The 21926-nt window shown below is 48.4% G+C and overlaps 1 protein-coding gene across 1 annotated transcript in view; it reads left to right on the forward strand.

Annotated features, from left to right (window-relative positions):
* Positions 1–7230: 7230 nt before the first annotated feature.
* UNC45B (unc-45 myosin chaperone B) overlaps positions 7231–21926 on the forward strand; it is a 33279-nt gene continuing 18583 nt past the window's right edge. The window contains exons 1-8 of the mRNA XM_005899680.3: positions 7231–7383; positions 8037–8204; positions 8890–8926; positions 10258–10433; positions 12127–12216; positions 17309–17476; positions 18289–18457; positions 20281–20451. Of these exons, the coding sequence (XP_005899742.2) occupies positions 8037–8204; positions 8890–8926; positions 10258–10433; positions 12127–12216; positions 17309–17476; positions 18289–18457; positions 20281–20451 (979 nt within the window). The 5' untranslated portion in view covers positions 7231–7383. The remainder of the gene's footprint in view (positions 7384–8036; positions 8205–8889; positions 8927–10257; positions 10434–12126; positions 12217–17308; positions 17477–18288; positions 18458–20280; positions 20452–21926) is intronic.

Raw genomic sequence — 21926 nt, forward strand, 5'->3', positions numbered from 1 at the left:
GGTAACTCCGGCGTGATGGAGCGCCTCTGCCGTGGTACAGCGGCGCCGCAGCCCGCCTCATCGCCCCCTGGTGTCGCGGCGGGGAAGTGCCGCGCCCCGCCAAGCCTCCGGCATTGGGCGTGGGCTCAACTCAGCCTCCACATCCTACCCTTGGACCGGTGGCCGCCTGGGCGTTCAGTCTCTCCCAGTGCCTTGCAGGATACTGACAACCTTTTGTCTTTTCAGAACAGCGATTCTTAGCCCCAGTTTTCAGTTCAGTCGCTCAGTCGTGTCCGACTCTTTGCGACCCCATGAACCCTGTCCATCACCAACTCCCGGAGTCCACCCAAACCCATGTCCATCGAGTCGGTGATGCCATCCAACCGTCTCATCCTCTTTCGTCCCCTTCTCCTCCTGCCCTCAATCTTTCCCAGCATCAGGGTCTTTTCAAATGAGTCAGCTCTTTGCATCAGGTGGCCAAAGTATTGGAGTTTCAGCTTCAACATCAGCCCTTCCAATGAACATCCAGGACTGAGCCCCAGTTTTACCAATGCGTAATTCAAGGCTCTGGCTGGTTGATTGTCCCTGAGATCACAGAGGTAGGAAATGGGAATGGCTTATAAAACCAGAGCCCATGGGATTGAAGGCAGAAATTAGGATTCTTTTTAAGTTTTAAAATAATTAATTAATTTTTATTTTTGGCTGCTCTGGGTAATCGGTGTGCGCACGGGCTTTCTTTAGTTAAGGCCAGCGAAGGCTGCTCTCTATTGCCCTATGCAGACCTCTCTTTGCGGTGGCTTTTCTAGTGGTGGCTCATGGGCTCTGGAGCGCAGGCTCAGTAGTCGCGCTTTAGACTTAGTAGCTCTAAGTCATGTGGAATCATCCCAGGTGATTGGCAGGCGTATTCTTGACCACTGGACCACCAGGGAAGTCTTAGTATTCTTTTTTAAATGGCTGAAATCAATTAATAATACGTGAGTATAGAAGCAAAAAATTCCTGCAGTCTTCAACAGTGTACAGCTATAATAATAATAACAATATATATTGTTATTAACAATAATAACAACAAATACTAACAATAATAGCAATGTGTCAGGCATTGTTCTAAGTGCTCGACATATGTTCTAAGTGTTTACATTGTTCTAAGTGCTTTACATTTAATCCTCATGACTCTTTTCACCCCATATTACAGATGAGGCACTGAAGCAGAGATGAACCAGAAGAACTCTTACTGGAAACCAAGGATCTTCGGTCAGCTTCTCTTTCTCTCTGTCTCCCTCCTTCCCCCTTCTGTCCCTCTCTCTCTTCCTCCGCTCTATCCAGGGCGCCCCAAGCTCCGCCAGGCCTGCCTCATTACCCTATCTAGAGTCTGTTCCCTCCATCTCCACTGCCACACTGACGCCAAGCAGGGCCCTTTGGGGCTCCCAGGCACAGAGGCCTTTTTGTCCCCCATTTCATGTAGGCAAGACTCCACCTTCCACAACCTTCTCTGAGTTCCAAAGAGTAGATTCAAACAGTTGCTAATCAAGGTAGGAGCAACCAGGAAACCACCTGAGTCAAGATTAAAGGGATCGGAGAAGCTCTTCAAGGTTAGGAGACCACCTTAGACCCTGCACACACCCTAATCTTGTCAGCAACCCCATCCTTTTGCAACTTTGCAGAGGAAAGAAGGAAAGACTGTTACTGGACTTCCCTGGTGATCTAGTGGTTAAGAATCTGCCTGCCAATGCAGGGGATATGGGTTCAATCCTTGATCCAGAAAGATCCCACATGCTGTGGAGCAGCTAAGCCCATGTGCCACAATGACTGAAGCCCATGCTCTAGAACCTGTGCTCTGCAACAAAGAGTAGAAGCCACCAAAATGAGAAGCTCTCGTACGGCAACAAAGAGTAGCCTCTGCTCGCCACAAATAGAGAAAGCCCACTCGCAGCAATGAAGACCCATCACAGCCGGAAAAGAAAAAGAAAGATGTTATTGCCTTGATCCTTATCACATCCTCCTGCATGACTATATAACCTCTCCCTACTCACCAGAATTGGCCTGCAATGCAGGAGACCCGGGTTCGATTCCTGGTTTGAGATGATCCCCTGGAGAAGGGCAAGGCTACCCATTCTGGCCTGGACAATTCCATGAACTGTATAGTCCATGGGGTCCCAAAGAGTCGGACACAACTGAGTGACTTTCACTTTCACTTTTCACTCACCAGGGCAGGGGGGCACAGCACTTGAAATGCTAGTGTACTGGTACTGTGTTCCCCCTTTGCCTGACAAACTAGTAGTCGCTCTTCCCTTCTCCTCCACAATTCTGTCTGCGTATTGCTGTTCAGCATCAGTGCACACAGAGCCAAGATTTTGGCCGCAATACTGGTTCCTACAGTCTCTACATTTGCCTACCTGTCTTTACCCTGCTTCCTCCTCTTCACATGGCAACCAGGGTGATGTTTCAAACCAAAACTCTGCTCAATTGCTTTCTGTCTTTGTTACCCTACAAAGCCTCCCATTACAGGCAGGGAAAAATCAGACTCCTTTAATGGTCCACTCAGCCTTAGTTCCCTCATGCAATTTTCTGGAACTGGTATGAACTGAATTGTGCACACACACCTCCAATTCATAAATTGAAGCCCTAACCACCAGGGTGACTCTTAGAGACAGACCCTATTGTTGTTCAGTTGCTTAGTCGGTCCAACTCTTTGCAACTCCATGGACTGCGGCGTGCCAGGCCTCCCTGTCCTTCACTCTTTCCCAGAACTTGTTCAAATGCATGTCCATTGAGTCAGTGATGCCATCCAATCATCTCATCCTCTGTTGTCCCCTTCTCCATCTGCCTTCAATCTTTCCCAGCATCACAGTCTTTGCCAGTGAGTCAGCTCTTCCCATCAAATGGCCAAGGTATTGGAGCTTCAGCTTCAGCTTCAGTCCTTCCAATGAAAATTCAGGGTTGATTTCCTTTAGACTTGACTGCTTTGATCTCCTTACTGCCCAAAGGACTCAAGAGTCTTCTCCAACACCATGGTTTGAAAGCATCAACTCTTCAGTGCTCGGCCTTCTTAATGGTCCAACAGGAAGTAATAAAGGTTAAGTGAGGTCATAAAGATGGCATCCTAATCTGATAGGACTGATGTCCTTTTAAGAGGAGGACACACAAGAGCTCTCTCTCTCTCTCCTTGTCTCTCTCTTTGCTCTCACACAGAGAAGAGGCTATGTGAATACAAAGCAGAAGATGGTTGTCTACAACCCAAGAAGTGAAGTTTCACCAGAAACCAACCCACATGATGGCACCTTGATCTTAGGCTTCTAGCCTCCAGAATTATGAGAAAAGAAGTTTTTGTTGTTTAAGCCACCCAGTTTAGTTCAGTTCAGTTCAGTCGCTCAGTCATGTCCGACTCTTTGTGAACCCATGGACTGCAGCACACCAGGCCTCCCTGTCCATCACTAACTCCCAGAGCCTGCCCAAACTCATGTCTGTTGAGTCGGTGATGCCATCCAACCATCTCATCCCCTGCTGCCCATTTCTCCTCTTGCCTTCAATCTTTCCCAGAATCAGGGTCTTTTCTAATGAGTCAGTTCTTCCCATCAGGTGGCCAAAGTATTGGAGCTTCAGCTTCAGCATCAGTCCTTCCAAAGAATATTCAGGATTGATTTCCTTTAGGATGGACTGGTCTGATCTCCTTGCAGTCCCAGAGACTCTCAAGAATCTTTTCCAACACCACAGTTAAAAAGCATCAATTCTTCGGCGCTCAGCTTTCTTTAGAGTCCAAATCTCACATCTATACATGAGTACTGGAAAAACCATAGTTTTGACTAGATGGACCTTTGTTGGCAAAGTAATGTCTCTGCTTTTTAATATGCTGTCTAGGTTGGTCATAACTTTTCTTCCAAAGAGCAAGCGTCTTTTAATTTCATGGTTGCAGTCACCATCTGCAGTGATTTTGGAGCCCCCAAAATAAAGTCAGCCACTGTTTCCATTGTTTCCCCATCAATTTGAAGTGATGGGACCAGATGCCATGATCTTAGTTTTCGGAATATTGAGTTTAAGTCAACTTTTTCATTCTCCTTTTTCACTTTCATCAAGAAGCTTAGTTCTTCTTTGCTTTCTGCCATAAGGGTGGTGTCATCTGCATGTCTGAAGTTATTGATATTTCTCCCAGCAATCTTGATTCCAGCTTGTGCTTCATCCAGCCCAGCATTTCTCATGATGTACTCTGCATATAAGTTAAATAAGCAGGGTGACAATATACAGCCTTGACGTACTGCTTTCCCGATTGGAACCAGTCTGTTGTTCCATGTCCAGTTCTAACTGTTGCTTCCTGACCTGCATACAGGTTTCTCAAGAGGCAGGTCAGATGGTCTGGTATTCCCATCTCTTTCAGAATTTTCCACAGTTTGTTGTGATCCACACAGTCAAAGGCTTTGGCATAGTCAATAAAGCAGAAGTAGATATTTTTCTGGAACTCTCTTGCTTTTTCAATGATCCAGCAGATGTTGGCAATTTGCTGTCTGGTTCCTCTGCCTTTACTAAATCCAGCTTGAACATCTGGAAGTTCATGGTTCATGTACTGTTGAAGCCTGGCTTGGAGAATTTTGAGCATTACTTTACTAGCATGTGCTGCTGCTGCTGCTAAGTCGCTTCAGTTGTGTCCGACTCTGTGCAACCTCATAGACGGCAGCCCACCAGGCTCCCCCGTCCCTGGTATTCTCCAGGCAAGAACAATGGAGTGGGTTGCCATTTCCTTCTCCAGTGCATGAAAGTGAAAAGTGAAAGTGAAGTCGCTCAGTCGTGTCCGACTCCTAGTGACCCCATGGACTGCAGCCTACCAGGCTCCTCCGTCCATGGGATTTTCCAGGCAAGAGTACTGGAGTGGGGTGCCATCGCCTTCTCCATACTAGCATATGAGATGAGTGCAATTGTGCAATCAGTGGTACTTTGTTAATGGCAGCCTGATAGTTCCTCATTCTTCAGGTCTTGCCTTAAATATTCGTTCAATCATTTAACAAAGGTCTCTGCCGGACATTGTTCTAGGAGCTCTACATATGTTAATTTATTTAATCATTTCCTCAGGGAAACTTTCTCTGAAATAATGTCATGTTTCCTGATTGTAAGGTTTCAAAACTGTTTGGTATTCGTCAGAAATCACAGATGCATGGAATTCTTTCATGCGTTCATTCAACAAATGTTATTGAGCACCTTGTACATCCCACTCCACTATTCTTGCCTGGGAAATCCCATGGACAGAGGAGCCTTATGGTCTGCAGTCCATAGGATCTCAAAAGAATCAGAGGTGACTTAGCGAGTAAGACAACGACTGCTACATACTACACACTGTTGCAGACACTTGGAATGTGTGAGTGAACAAAACAGACAAATCCTTACCCCCGGGAGTGTTTTCTGCTTCCGTAAATCATTCACAGTTCCTGGCACATGATAGTGGTTTAGTCGCTCAGTCGTGTCCAACTCTTGCAACCCCATGGACTGTAGCCTGCCAGGCTCCTCTGTCCATGGGATTCTCCAGGCCAGAATACTGGAGTGGGTTGCTATTTTCTTCTCAAGGGGATCTTCCCGACCCAGGAATTGAACCCGTGTCTCCGGCATTGTAGGCAGATTCTTTACCAACTGAGCTACAAGGGAATCCTGGCAGATAGCAAATGCTTAAGAAATGCTTGTGGAATGAATTACTGAATCAGGATTTGAATCCACAGTCCCCTGGACTTGAAGTCAATCTCCACCAATGGCAGGATCCTTCAACATATTACGTCACTGCTACAGAGAGCTGTCTGCAAAGGGGTTCAAGGTTGGTGACACCATGAGGGCAGGGAATTCACCCATCCATCCATTCATTCAATTATTCAGCCAGCGAACATTTATCAGGGCTGGACTTTGTGTCCAGCAGGGCAGGAGGACTTGTCCAAGGTCACAGAGCTGTGTTTTCAAGGTCACAGAGCTAAGAGCAGAATCTAGTGTGAGTGATCCCACCTACGCTTTTTCCCTTCAGTGTCTTTTCTCAGCTCCAGTCAGGTCAGTTTGAAGCAATATGGGAGAGGGGGTCAGAATGGTAGCGAGGTGAAGCAAAGCGTCAGCATGAAAAACTCATTCATTCATTCATTTAAGAACATGCATTGGACACTGATTCTTCCAGGCTCTGTGCCAGGGAAAATCAAATGGCATGAGATGCTGTACTTGTCCTCTGGGAGGGCACTCACCGCCCAGTCTCAGAGACACAGAAAGCTGGGAGAATTCTAAATCCAAGTAGGGGACAACCTCATAAATTTGTCTCAGTTGAATAAGGAGAAACAATCCCTGTCCCAGGGGAGACCCTCTCTGGTGGCAAGTATGTACTGCTGTTGTTTTTTTTAATTAAGAATTTTTAATTTAATTAAAATTTCAACATCACAGTATAGTTGATTTACAATAGTGTATAAGTGTCAGGTGTGCAACACAGTGATTCAGTTTTTAGTGAATATACAGTTCTCATCCCAGGAAGACCCCCCCACTCTGATAAGGGAGACTCAGCAAGTCCCAGTCAGTTAGGGGGCACAGTCCTTGATTGCAGGGAATTCTCAGGCTGCCTGGGAATCTTCGGGAGAAGATTCAGTCCGGTGGGGGACATACAGAGCCCATCCTCAGGAAGCTCCTAGCCTGGGGCGGGGGAAGGGAGACCAAATCCAGCCCCTCCGTGCAAACAGGGAAGAGCCGCAGAAGATGTGCAGAGTGGAACAAACCACACATTTCCACTCAAGTGAGACAGCAAGTCCATGGATCTTTCTGAAAAACAAGGACGTTTTCAACGGGTGGAAGGGGCGAGGGAGTTGTGGACAAGGGGGAGAGCGGAAGGAAACTTCCTCCTTTCCTTCTCTTCCCTTCTCCCTCCAGAAGGGCATTTCTGGAAGTCTCCAGCTGGCCTGGGACCTGGGCAGCTGCTCTGCGTGTCCAAGCCTGCCAGCCCCTCAGCTGTCACTCTGCTCCCAAAATAGCAGGGGTAGGGGGAGGGGATAGGAGGTTGTTTATCTGGGAGGGAGGTGGAGAAGGAGTGTCCGAGCCGTGCCTAGGGAACAGGGGTCTGCTGGGGGGGCTCCCATCCCTCTGGATCTTTCTATCATTCTTTGGGGGGTTAGGAGCACCTGTGCCCCCAGGACTGGCCCTGAGTGGGATGTGGGGACAGAGGTTCGTTGGAACCTCCACGTGGTAATGGCTGTCCAGTCTGGGGAGGGGGAGGTACCGGAGTATCAATGACAGACGCCAGGGGCACCTGCCCCTGTGGCCAAATATGGTCCGGAGCCACTGGCTGGGGTGATAAAGTCTCCTGGGTGGGGGCTGGGAGGGGCAGACTGACGCTGGCCGGCTGGGGGTTCACACACAGAGGAGCCGCACCCCAGGAGGACTGACCGAGAACATTGTCCTTGAGAGAAAGTGAGCTGGCCCGGACTGTTCCTGGGACTGGGGAGGGGGAAGGGGGGACCCAGGCATTTTAAGGCCTGCAATGAGAATTTAGGCCCTTGGTGTGGTGGCTTTACCCATCCTGCTGGGAGGGAGATGGAGGGAGGGAGTAAGAGGGACTCTTCTTTTGGAAAAAAAAAAAATCAGAGTATAGTTAACAATTTTGCATTAGCTTCAGGTGTACCAAGTGATTCAGTTATACATATAACTATTCTTTTTAAAAAAATATTTATTTATTTTTATTTATTTAGCCACACCAGGTCTTACTTGCAACAAGTGGGATCTAGCTGCCTGACCAGGGATGGAACCCAGGCCCCCTGCATTGGAAGCATGGAATCTTAGCCTCTAGACTGCCCAGGGAAACCCCTTTTTTTTCAAATTCTTTTCCTGTTTAGGTTGTTACATAATACTGATCAGAGTTCCCTAGGAACAGAGACGCTGAGACCCCTCTCAACTTGGGCCCCACTCTTAGCAGACACTGTGATGTCCTCCTGGGCAGTGGATTGGCGGGGGTTGAAGGGGTGGGCATCGTCCCCTTCCATCCTGGTAGGTGGGGACCCTGGAGCTGCAGACCTCAGAGCAGGAGCCCAGCCCCGGGTCTGGAGGGAGCTCTCCTGTCCCCACAGATGGCCGAGGCGGAAGCGATGCAGCTGAAGGAGGAGGGGAATCAGCATTTCCAGCTCCAGGACTACAAGGCTGCCACCAAAAGCTACAGCCAGGCCCTGAAGCTGACCAAGGATAAGGCCCTGCTGGCCACACTCTATCGGAACCGGGCGGCCTGTGGCCTGAAAACGGTCTGGGACAGAGAGGGGTGGGGAGCTGAGGGCTGGACTGGGATGCGGGTGAGGGGGCAGCTCCCTTCTCCTGACAGTCATGCCTGTCCTCCCAGCACTGTCTCCTGGAACCCTCAGGTTGGAGCAGGGCGCCTCTCCCTGCTTTCTGGTACCCATCGCCTGACCCACTCCTCTGGGAGACGGAGAAGTCATCCACGGAGACAGTTCTCATCTCGTGGGAACTGGCATCAGGACAGGGGCTTTTCAGAGCTTAACCACAGACCACAAGGTCGCTGCTACTCTTGTGCCCATATTGCAGATAGGAAGCTCAAGACTCAAGAGGAGGGCTCAATAGCTTCCCCAAGGGCTCTGGGTAGTTAGCAGCAGTGTGTACATGCTAAATCACTTGAGTCATGTCTGACTCTTTGCAACCCCATGGACGATAGCCCGCCAGGCTCCTCTGTCCGTGGAATTCTTCAGGCGAGAACTGTGGAGCGGGTAGCCATGTCCTCCTCAGTCAGCAGCAGAGCCAGGTTCAAGCCTGAGTGTGCCTGATGCTTGTCCACTTTTCATGCTCAGCGAGGAACCTCTGGCCTCTGACATTGGCAGTGGCCAGCAAGCCCTGTCTCCTCACCTCGGGGATCCTCTCTGGCTGTCTCTGTGTTGGGCCCACATTAACCAAGTTTCCTCCTTCCCTGTTTCTCAGGAGAGCTATGTTCAGGCGGCTTCTGATGCCTCAAGAGGTGAGCCCCCCCTCGCTCTGATCTTGCCCTCGTTCCCTTCCCCTCAGCATCCCTGTTTAGTCTAAGAGGCTCTTGACACTCGCAGATTGTATAAAACGACATCCTGGACATTGTAGGCAGGGCTTCAGATGGACCATCCTTGTGTGAAAGGATGCTCCAGGAAAGCCATCCCTAAGTCACATCTTTACACGTTAAACATTCTGGGGCCGCTTCTTTTCTTAGAAAGATGTTCCTGGAAATCCTTTTGTCACAGCAAGGACACAGGCACTTTGGTGGAGGTTAGGATATGTTCCTGGGGGAAGGGCTGCTCCCCAGAACCACTCTGTGGGGACCAGGTTTCCTGAGGGAAGGAGGGAGGCATTAGTTTATTCACAGACACTAGGAGAGATAAACACACATCAACGCTGTTTTTGAAGTGCCTCAAGTTCTGAGAGCACTTAGATTTAAGAGCATGATCAAAATGGGAAGACTTCTGGCTGCATTTTTAGGGTTATAATATGCAGACTGAAGGGGATTCTCCTCTGCATAGGTCTGTGTTGGCTTTTGATGGGGTCACTAATTTTTAAGGAGAGACAGAGATAGTCTGGAGTGAGTTCCGAAGGGAAGGACTTAGCTGGAGAGGGGACTGGAAACCCATCCTGTGAAGAGCGGAAAAGTGGCAATATTTAGCTCAGAGAAGGAACTCCCAGGTGGGACAGGGAGCTGCTTTCAAATTCCTGAAAGGCTGTCACAAGGAAGAAGGATTGGATTTCATCTCACAGTTTCCAGGACTGGACTTAAGACAAAAGGGCAAAGTTACAGGGAGATATATTTCAGGTTGGAGGAGGGAAGGGCTTTCTGAAGGACCTGTCTGCCTTGAGATGGAAGGTGCTCCCCACAGCTGGAGGTATACAACCACCAACTGGATTAGTACTTGGCAGGGATCAAGGAGCCAAGCCTGGAGAGTCAGGAATTGAATGAGATGACCCTTAAGCTCCCTTCCAACCTTGAGACAGTGATTCTTACCACCTCCCTAACTAAGGGGAGCCTAGGACCAGATGGTCTACTGCAGGGGATTCTAGTCTCTGGGATCTAATGCCTGATGACCCGAGGTGGAGCTGATGTCATAATAATAGAAATAAAGTGCACAATCAATGTAATGCACTTGAATCATCCCCAAACCACACCCCACTTCCAGTCCGTGGAAAAATTGCCTTCCACGAAACTGGTCTACAAGGATGCACACTCTCCAAGGGAGAGACGGAAGCTCTGGAGTTGGGGGGTGTGGTGGGGGAGGAAGGAAGGTGGTCTGCTGCCCAGCCTCCTGACACTCTGCCTGCTTCCCTCGCTAGCCATTGATATCAACTCCTCGGACATCAAGGCTCTGTACCGGCGATGCCAGGCACTGGAGCACCTGGGCAAGCTGGACCAGGCCTTCAAGGATGTGCAGCGCTGTGCCACTCTGGAGCCACAGAACCAGAGCTTCCAGGAGACACTGAGGAGGCTCAATACCAGCATCCAGGAGAAGGTGAGCTGGATCTGGAAGGTGGCCCTTCCCACAAGGCTTGGCCACCGCTCCCCATTCCTAGTAGGGACCAGTTAGGGCAGCGGGACACCAGGGCTGGCCTACCTCCACTCCCTTGGACGGAGTGGTCACGTGGCACAGAACAGCTGGGCTGGTGCCCCTATCTGTGAGGATCAGAGATGCCGTGATGTTTGTTCAAAGGTACAACCCAGACAGGACTAGCATACCAGTCTTTTCAATTCCAGATGGAGGCTTAAAAAAAAAATTGCAACTTAGTATGTCTTCACTATGATCTTCCTCTCTTTCTAGGAGGACAAAGGCAGCATGAGAAACCTGGGACCTGGAGGGAGGATGTTGCTGGGGGATGCAGGAGAGCCAGCAGGAACAGGGACTCTTTCCTAGGAAAATGGAGTGGGCTCAGGGAACTGGGACCAGAGATAAGGGGTCCTGCACCCTCCGTCCTCACTTAGCTACCAGTTTTCTGAGGGACGCCTTGGAGTGCCGGCTTCCCCACTGTGAGAGCAGAAGGGTAACTTGATCACACTCTCCTTGCTCTGGGTCACAGTGACTTCTGGATGCCTGGGGCAGCCCCATGGAGGGACCACATGTACTGTTCAGAGTGCAGACTCAAGGGCTGTCAAAACACAGACCAACCAGTGCCCAGAGAAGGGGTGGTGAATGAGCGACTTCCTGAAAGGAAAGGACCTCAGGGTGGAAATAGGTGGCACTGTGGCCCAGCAGAACAACGCTTCAGAGCACTGGGGTTGGGGTTGGGATTGGGACAGTGAGGGATGGAGACATTCCAAAATAATCGTTTAGGGACTTCCCTGGTGGTTGGAGAAGGCAATGGCACCCCACTCCAGCACTCTTGCCTGGAAAATCCCATGGACGGAGGAGCCTGGTAGGCTGCAGTCCATGGGGTCACTAAGAGTGGGACATGACTGAGCGACTTCACTTTCACTTTTCACTTTCATGCATTGGAGAAGGAAATGGCAACCCACTCCAGTGTTCTTGCCTGAAGAATCCCGGGAACGGGGGAGCCTGGTGGGCTGCCGTCTATGGGGTCGCACAGAGTCGGACACGACTGAAGCGACTTAGCAGCAGCAGTAGCAGCTGGTGGTCCAGTGGCTAAGACGCAGTGGTCCCAATCCAGGGGGCCTGGGTTTGATCCCAGGTCAGGGAACTGGATCCCACATGCTGCAACTAAAGATCCTGTGTGCTGCTACAACGACCTGGGCACACCAGGTGAATGAATGTATAAAAAGGAATAAGGAAGGAAAAAATGGTTTACATTTGTTTCAAGTGGTACTTGAAAGCTGCTTCATGTCTCTGACCCTGGAGATACATTCCTGTTTTAGCCCACATTTAAACGTCTAACAGCGAGGCTGCAAAATTGGGGTGGTGATCTTTTTGCCTTCCAAGGCTTGTGAAGACTAAATAGGACCTCGAATGTAACTAAACTGTAAGCTTTGTGGAGCAAGGGCTTGATTTTGTTCTCCCGTTCTATCCCCAGCATCTTCCAGCGTCCCACCCGCGGTAGTAGTTCAGTTAGATGTTTGTTGGACGGATGAATGAATGATGGAGGCAGGCACGAAGAGCATACCCTAATATTACCTGAGATGACCTTTAAGTGGAGCTGACTGAAATGATGGGGATACCCGCCTACCTTCTTCCCCACTCCCTCCTCTCTCCTCAGCTCCGTGTGCAGTTCTCCACTGACTCGAGGGTTCAGACGATGTTTGAGATTCTCCTGGACAGAAACAGTGAAGCGGATAAACTAGAGAAGGTAAGTGCTGGGCAAGCAGCGAACCAGAAGAGGGCGCTCTAGGGGTGCGCAGGTAACTGCTTCCTGTGAGGACTCCGCCCCTGTGTCCGGACGGCAACGCCCCGAATCGTGTCGGTGGGCGGCTCCTTGGAGAAAGGAGACAAAGATGGGCCAAACATTAACCACTTTAGGAAACAGCGTGAACTCCAAGAAGGGCCAGGGTTAGGGTGAGAAACCACGAAGAGAGTCATGCTCAACACGAGGAGGTGCTCATGTTGAGTCATGCTCAACAGTGAGAACGATGAGGGTTGAATCCTGTTTTTGTATTTCTATTTTGTTCATCGTGTATTGTTTTTTTGCAGTGCATGGATTTTGATATTTTAAAACATTGCATTCAATACCACTTATCTTGATTACAGAAGTTTTTTGTACCCCGTAAAATCTGCACCCAAGGCGAGTCTCTTACTTGCCTCACCCTAGTTTTGGGCCTGAGAAACAATGACACGTCAAAATAATGCTTTATTCCATTTCCAAATATTGCAGCATCATTCTGAATTATGAAGATATTTATTCCTAATATCATCTTCTTAACCAAATTTGCTGCATTTTTAAATGTTTCTTTTTTCCTCCTTCAGAGGGAAAAAATGAATATCTGAATATAAGAATTTAACAGAAGATGCATGGGGAATTTTTGTTAGTTTTATGATCAGTAATCATATAATACGCAAATATAGGGGCTTCCCTAGTGGTCCAGTGGTTAAGACTCTGCCTTCCAGTGCAGGCAGCTTGGGGTTGATCCCTGGTTGAGGAACTAAGATCCCACATGCACCAGGTGCAATCAAAAAAAAATTTTTAATATGCAAGTATCTTTTATAACAAACTCTTATGAGGACTTGATGAGTTGTTATATATATATAAAAGCAGTACTTTGTACTCTGAAAAGTACAGAGACCTTGACTGATAGAGTGATGATGGTTCTGCTCATGCTTGCCTGAAATTCTTTATTCAGCCTTCTCCCCAGCCTCTTGGGGGGTTCCCTGGTGGCTCAGACGGTAAAGCATCTGCCTGCAATGCAGGAGAAGGGGGTTCCATCTTTGGGTCAGGAAGATCCCTGGAGAAGGGAATGGTTACCCACTCCAGGATTCTTGCTTGGAGAATCCTGTGAACACAGAAGCCTGGCCAGCACAATCCATGGGGTCGCAGAGTCAGATGCAACTAAGCATGTGCACCAACCTCTTACTCTCTGCCTGTTTGCCCACCTCCTCCCTTTCTTGCATCATGAATTCTTTGCCCAATCTCAGGGTCTCAGGTCCTCCTCAAGCCCTCCTCTCCAGATCTGGAGCCTTTTAAAGGATTTCAACACACAATTGGTTGCCTGCAGTTAGGAGGGCCAACTGTACTACATCATTTTATGTAAGGGACTTGAGCATCTGTGGATTTCATTATTCACCAGGGTCCTGGAAGCAATCCCCTGTGGATACTGAGGGATGACTATGAATGCATCCTCAAGGTGGAAGGTTTTATATCCTTCTTTTATATCCTCAGTTCAGTTCAGTTCAGTCACTCAGTCATGTCCGACTCTTTGCCACCCCAGGGACTGCAGCACACCAGGCCTCCCTGACCATCACCAACTCCTAGAGCCTACTCAAATTCATGTCCATTGAGTCCATGATGCCATCCAACCATCTCATCCTCTGTCGTCCCCTTCTCCTCCTGCCTTCAATCTTTCCCAGCATCAGGGTCTTTTCCAGTGAGTCAGTTCTTCACATCAGGTGGCCAGAGTATTGGAGCTTCAGCTTCAGCATCAGTCCTTCCAATGAATATTCAGGATATCCTTTATATACATATATATATGTATATACATACATATATATATATACATGTATATACACACAAAAATATATATATATACGTATATATATATAGAGAGAGACTCTGAGGACTCTCTCACACACACACATATACAGAATATCTTATATCTATATATCCTGTATATATATATGTATATATATGTCCTCAGAGTGGGAAGAGACTTGAAAATGCAGCTCAACTGTCTATTTTTATGGACAGGGATCTGAGACCCAGAGAATGCTATGCCTTGCCCAAGGTCACATGGCTAGCATGTGGCAGGATCATCACCCAGGGCTTTCAAATCCCATCTAGCATTCTCTGCACACAACCTTCAATCTTCCTGAGAACCTCCTGCAACTTCAGATTTTCTTGAACAATAAAAAATGCCAAAACCATATTCAAGGAACATGTTTAATGGAAAAGAATCCCCAATGTAAAAACTTCAATTCTGTTACAAGATAAACTAAGACATATTAAAAACTCTAAGAGTTTGAGCAAAATTTGTTTGAACTGGGTAGTGTAAACCAGAAGTGGTTGGGAGTATTCCACCAACAAGAGCTAGGGAAAAGGCTTTTATAGAAAAGAGGTGAACCCTGGTGGTTCAGTGGTTAAGAATCCTCTTGCCAGTGCAGGGGATGTCAGTATGATCCCTGGTCGGGAACTAAGATCCCACATGTTGTGGGGCAACTAAGCCTGAGTGCAGCAACTACTGAGCCCACGTGCTGCAAATATATAAACAAAACAAAACAAAGAAAAACAGAAAAAAGGTGGAAGCAAAGCAAGGGAGTTATTTGATTGGCTGTAGCTTAAAAGTGTGCATGCTTAGTTATGTCGAACTCTTTGCAACCCCCCAGACTGTAGTCTAGGCAAATTTGGAAAACTCAGCAGTGGCCACAGGACTGGAAAAGGTCAGTTTTCATTCCAATCCCAAAGAAAGGCAATGCCAAAGAATGCTCAAACTACCGCACAGTTGCACTCATCTCACATGCTAGTAAAGTAATGCTCAAAATTCTCCAAGCCAGGCTTCAGGAATATGTGAACCATTAACTTCCTGATGTTCAAGCTGGTTTTAGAAAAGGCAGAGGAACCAGAGATCAAATTGCCAACATCTGCTGGATCATGGAAAAAGCAAGAGAGTTCCAGAAAAACATCTATTTCTGCTTTATTGACTATGCCAAAGCCTTTGTGGAAAATTCTGAAAGAGATGGGAATACCAGAACACCTGATCTGCCTCTTGAGAAATTTGTATTCAGGCCAGGAAGCAACAGTTAGAACTGGACATGGAACAACAGACTGGTTCCAATCGGGAAAGGAGTACGTCAAGGCTGCATATTGTCACCCTGCTTATTTAACTTCTATGCAGAGTACATCATGAGAAACGCTGGGCTGGAAGAGGCACAAGCTGGAATCAAGATTGCCGGGGGAAATATCAATAACCTCAGATATGCAGATGACACCACCCTTATGGCAGAAAGTGAAGAGGAACTCAAAAGCCTCTTGATGAAAGTGAAAGTGGAGAGTGAAAAAGTTGGCTTAAAGCTCAACATTCAGAAAATGAAGATCATGGCATCCGGTCCCATCACTTCACGGGAAATAGATGGGGAAGCAGTGGAAACAGTGTCAGACTTTATTTTGGGGGGCTCCAAAATCACTGCAGATGGTGACTGCAGCCATGAAATTAAAAGACGCTTACTCCTTGGAAGGAAAGCTATGACCAACCTAGATAGCATATTCAAAAGCAGAGACATTACTTTGCCAACAAAGGTCCGTCTAGTCAAGGCTATGGTTTTTCCTGTGGTCATGTATGGATGTGAGAATTGGACTGTGAAGAAGGCTGAACGCCGAAGAATTGATGCTTTTGAACTGTGGCGTTGGAGAAGACTCTTGAGAGTCCCTTGGACTGCGAGGAGATCCAACCAGTCCATTCTGAAGGAGATCAGCCCTGGGATTTCTTTGGAGGGAATGATGCTGAAGCTGAAACTTCAATACTTTGGCCACCTCATGTGAAGAGTTGACTCATTGGAAAAGACTCTGATGCTGGGAGGGATTGGGGGCAGGAGGAGAAGGGGACGACAGAGGATGAGATGGCTGGATGGCATCACTGACTCAATGGAAGTGAGTCTGAGCGAACTCTGGGAGTTGGTGATGGATAGGGAGGCCTGGCGTGCTGCAGTTCATGGGATCGCCAAGAGTCAGACACGACTGAGCGACTGAACTGAACTGAACTGAGACTGTAGTCTGCCAGGCTCCTCTGTCCATGGAATTCTCCAGGCAAGAATACTTGGAGTGGGTTACGATTTCCTTCTCCAGGGGATCTTCCTGATCCAGGGATCGAACCGACATCTCTTATGTCTCCTGCTTTAGCAGATGGATTCTTTACCACTAGGGTCACCTGGGAACCTCGGGCTGTACCTTAAGCAGTTGGCATTATTTGGGAAAGGCTCGTTAGCTATTTGTGATTGGTTGTCCTTCAGTGTCTTAAAATTGAGACAATACAGGGTTAGGGTTCTTTCGTTTAGTTGTTGCTTTGTTTTTAAATTGAAGTATAGCTGATTTACAAGGCTGTGTTAATTTCTGCTGTTTAGCAAAGTGTGGTTTGGGTTTTTCTTACTTAGTTGCTGAGGCATTGAAGCTACCTCAGACTAACGGGTTCCTTGATTAATTAATTTAACATTTCCCTACCCTTTTCTTTTAAAAAAAATTTATTTGGTTGTGTTGGGTCTTCGTTGCAGCCCACGGGAAATTTGTTGCAGCTCACAGGCTCAGTTGCTCCTCGGTGTGTGCAAACTTAGTTCCCCAACCAGGGTTAGGGTTAGTGTGGGATCTTAGTTCTCCTCCCAAGGATTGGAAAGCGGAGTCGTCACCACTGGCCCACCAGGGAAGTCCCTTTCCTACCTTTTATAAGTCCTTATCCACAAGCAGATACGCACAGTTTTATTTTACCACAAGTGCCATCAGAGTGAATCTGCAATTCTGTTTCTGCAAACCAGTGCTTTTTCCAAGTTGCCTCTGAGTCTTTTCATTTATGTCTTTGATGGCTGCAATATATTTTCATCCAGCTGGTCTTTATTGCAAGTTACTTTATTTCTTGTTCTGAATTATGTTCTTGGGCTACATTCCCAGGAGCAGGGTTATAGGGCAAAAGAATATAAAGAAGTTTTGAAGACCCGGTCCTTGCCCCAGCCCCTGCACTTGGCTCATGGTCAAGGCCTCAGTAGCCAGACTTCCCTCCTGACCTTTGTTGTTTCCTTTGCACCTTCAGGCCGCCAACAACCTCATTGTCCTCAGCCGTGAGGAAGCGGGGGCTGAGAGGATCTTCCAGAACAACGGCGTGGCCCTGCTGATGCAGCTTTTGGACACGAAGAGGCCTGAGCTGATGCTGGCTGCCGTGCGGACCTTGTCGGGCGTGTGCAGTAGCCACCGAGCTAGGGTGAGGGCAGGGGCGGGGCTCGTGGAGCAAAGGGCTGCCAGCCTGAGGACGGGGCGTTGACCTGTGAGCAGGGCATGGCTAGCGTGGATAGACCCTGCTACGACGTCTAAAGCGGCCCCCCTCAACCTCGGTTGTATGGTCCCAGATTCAACGGAGACTGATCCTCTGGTTTGTTTCTTTGAGCTGAGAATGGGTCTGACTAAATAAAGAATAAGGGCTTCCCTGGTGGCTCAGATGGTGAGGAATCCACCTGCAATGCAGGCAACCCGGGTTCGATCCCTGAATTGGGAAGATCCCGTGGAAAACGGAATGGCTACCCACTCCAGTATTCTTGCCTGGAGAATTCCACAGACAGAGGGGCCTGGCCGGCTACAGTCCATGGGGTCGCAGGGTCGGACACGACTGAGTGCCTAACACTGTCACACTTAAAGATAAGTTTATTGAGAGTGGTTTCTGAGGAAGAGCTGAAGGCAATGGCTCTGACAGTTCATGGTTTTTCATACTAAATCTTCAAAACCCAATGTGTGTTTTACATGCACAGCCCATCTCAGTGTGAACTTGCTGCATTATGCACGTTCAGTGCCTCCCCTGGGGCCAGAGGCCACCGTACTGGAGGGCGCAGCTCTATCCCTCTGGAAAGGGGCATGGCTTGAGTCCGGGGCTTGCCGGGGGCCATGGGCCCCGTGAGACACCGGCTGCCTGGGCTTCTGTCCTGACTGCATGGGGTGGCCCTCACCCGCTCCCTAACCTGCACGGCAGCTGGAAGGGAGGGGCAGCCAACTGACCGTGTGCTTCCCGCTGGGGGTGTCTAGGCCACAGCGACCCTCCACGCAGTCCGGATAGACCGAATCTGCAGCCTCATGGCGGTGGAGAGCGAGGAGATGTCTCTGGCCGTCTGCAACCTGCTGCAGGGCATCATCGACGCTCTGTCTGGAGAGGACAAACAGGAGCATCGGGGGAAGGAAGAGGCCCTGGTTCTGGGTAGGAGGCGGTTTTCAGCTTCGGTTCAGGGCGGGTGGAGGCAAGGAAGTGCCAGTTACTACCTCAGACTGAGCATTCATGTACGTGGAGGTGGCCCGGTTATATTTTTCCATTTATTTTTTGACTATAAAAGTAACAGAGGCACAGTCACATTTACGAGAGCTAAAACGTGGAAGCAACTCAAGTGCCCCTCTATGGATGAATGGACAAATAAAAGGTGGTGTCTGTCTCTACAATGGAATATTGTTCAGCCTTAAAAAGGCAGGAAATTCTGACACAGGCTACAGCATGGATGAACCTTGAGGACCTTATGTTACGTGAATAACCCAGTCACAAAAACACAAATACTGTATATGCCACATATATGAGGTTTCTTTTCTTTTCTTCGTTTTTCTTCCAGCTGCAGACCTTAGTTTCCTGACTAGGGATCAAACCCGTGCCCCTGCAGTGGAAGCATAGAGTCCTACCCACCGGACCACCAAGCAATGCCCTGTGTTTTCTGAAACAGTCAAACTCATAGAAACAGAAAGTTGCATGATGGTTGCCAGAGACGGGGAGGGAGGAGGAAATGAGTTGTTTAATGGGAATTTCAGTTTTGCAACTTGAAAAAGTTTAAAAAAGTAACTGGTGGTTCAGTGGTAAAGATCCCACCTGCCAGTTCAGGGACGTGGGTTTGATCCCTGATCCAGGAAGATCCCACACGCCTTGGAGCAACTATTGAGCCTGTGCTCTAGAGCCTGGGAGCTGCATCAGCTGAAGCCTCTACATCCTGGAGGCTGTGCTCTGCAACAAGAGAAGCCACTGCAAAGAAAAGCCTGCACCTGGCAACTGCAGAGTAGCCCCCATCCACCACAACTAGAGAAAAGCTCATGCAGCAACGAACACCTAGCCCAGCCAAAAATAAGTAAATAAAATTATTTTAAAAAGTAACAGAGGCTTATTGGAGAAACTTGGAAAATTTTAGAAATATGTAAAATGAAAAAAAAAAAAACCAACGACCTGTAAACATCCCTCCAGATAACTACTATCATCACTGCTATGTGAAATTTTCCAGTCTTTTTTCTTTTTTAAAAACACATTTTTCACATTATTAAATTCTTAAATGTATTTTTGGTTGCGCTGGATCTTCAGGGCTGTGCACGGGCTTTTGGTGCGGAGCGTGGGGGCTGCTCTTCGCTGCGGTGCAGTGGCTTCCCTCGTTGCACAGGCTCTAGGCACATGAGCTTTAGGAGTCGCGGGCTCTACACCGGGGGCTCAATAATTGTGGTGCACGGGCTTAGTTGCTCTCAGCATGTGGGATCTTCCCAGACCTTCCCAGTAAGATGTCTGGATCGAACCTGTGTCTGCTGCATTGGCAGGCCAATTCCTATCCACTGTACCACCTGGGAAGTCCCTTTCCAGTCTTTTTTTTTTCCCTATCCATTCATATAAACATTTATTTAATGAAGTTGGAATTCAACTTGGATGTTGTTGTTATTCAGTTGCTAAATCATGTCCGACCCTTTGTGACCCCATGGACTGCAGCCTGCCAGGCTTCCCTGTCCTTCACTATCTCCTGGAATTTGTCAAATTCATGTCCATTGAGCTGGTGATGCCATTGAACCATCTCATCCTCTGCCACACCCTTTCTGATCACCCTTCGCGGTGTTGTCTAGAATCCTCCCTCCCTTCTTTGGAACGATACTCTCCCGGGAAATTCCAGGATCTGGAAAGCAGTGGATTCGATATTTCCAGAGTCCTTCCAGAAGCCCCAGCCATCCCTGGTGCGATCCATGTCAGACACCCTAGTCCTCTCCATTCACACCTGTCCTCTCCTTCCTCAGACTCCAAGAAGGACCTGAAGCAGATCACCAACCACCTGCTCGACATGCTGGTCAGTAAGAAGGTGTCTGGCCAGGGTAGGGATCAGGCCCTGAACCTGCTCAATAAGAACGTCCCCAGGAAGGACCTCGCCATTCACGACAACTCCCGCACCATCTACGTGGTTGATAACGGTGAGGACGTGGGAGGGTCTGGGGCTCACACCAGCCTTTCCATTGGGCACTGGGGAACCAGGCAACAAGCAGAAGGTGGAAGGAGTGTGGCTCTTGTCTGGGAGAGGTCTTCATTCCCAACTGAAAAGCCAGGAAAAGACATTAGCATGTCAGGATCCACCAGTGGGCTAGTGAAGGCGTCGGTCCTGGCTCTGAATTCAGAGCCTGAACGCACACAGAACACAGTCAAAAACATCTGGGCAGAGTTTCCTGTGGCAAGTGCCAAAAAACCAAACCAAACTTCACCAATGGGAGTAACATTTCTGAAGTCTCATGCTGGCAAAATGCAGGCCTTCCAGAAGGGAGAAATGGCATCAGTGTACTTTCTACAAAGACCAGTAAGAGTGCTCCAGAAAACATCCATTAAATTTGTCAGCTCCAGGGCGTCACCCCTGGAGATAGCCCTAAATCACTTTCAGGTGTTCAGGAATCATACTTATGGCTTTATGATCTCCTGTGATAAATTCTCCCACAGGTATCATGACATTTAGACCATACCTTTTCTAAAATGTTCAAGCCAGCTTTTATCAGCTTGACCTTTATTCTGTTTTGATACAGCACTTGTCTTGTTTGGTTTTCACAGATCTCAGCAAAGTTCATGTGCTTAGACTTGAACATATTACTCTAGTGCTTAAGCCTCCTCCACTCAACACTTCCCTCCCTCCCCACCCCAGTTCTGGTCTTCTCTGCACATATCACAAAGGCTGGGCATTGACAATGTACTTCTCTCTGCACTAGGATCTAGGCCCAACAACACGGTTTATGGGATAGAGTGGGTGAGGAGCAGTATCTGTTATTCTAGGCACTGAAATAAATAGCATTTAGGTAAAAAATAGTGTAGACTTAAAGTATCTAGGTATCTGGTTAAAAGCTGCAATGTGGGAGTTCTTTGTTGTGAAAACTGGGCTGGAGGACTTGGGTAGGGGAGTGACCAGGATGTCAAGACTGAAGTGAGTTTCTGGGTTCAGGGAGGGGCAGACACGGACAAAGGGGAGGTCCAGGGTGTTCTAGCAGAAGAGAAATGAGATGCTCAGGATGAGGGCAGACAAGGGAAAGCTAGGGGATGAGGCTGGGGACGTGGAGCAGTTGCATTTCATGAAGCCTTGGAGAGCCAGGCTGGGAGGTGGGGTTGGTTCCTCAGGCCCCTTCCAATGACTCTTCAGTCTTGCCAGTGCTTTTGTGTTTGTGTGCTAAAATACACAGCACAAAATTTACTGCCAGGCACTTTTAATGCCCCCGCCCCTGATCCAGAGTATCATGCCTCCCAGTGTTTACCTAGAATGCCCCACCCCCGCCCTTAACCTGTGCCATCCTAGGTCTGATCAGCTCCTAGCCTCCACTGCAACCTGGCTCTGAAATCAAGCTATCGTCCCTGAGGCAGTGGAGCCTCACAGTTAACATCGTGGTCTTTGAAATCAGAGAGGGTCCCTGCTATG

Source organism: Bos mutus, chromosome 19, assembly GCF_027580195.1.
Source record: "Bos mutus isolate GX-2022 chromosome 19, NWIPB_WYAK_1.1, whole genome shotgun sequence".
NCBI classification, from domain to species: domain Eukaryota; kingdom Metazoa; phylum Chordata; class Mammalia; order Artiodactyla; family Bovidae; genus Bos; species Bos mutus.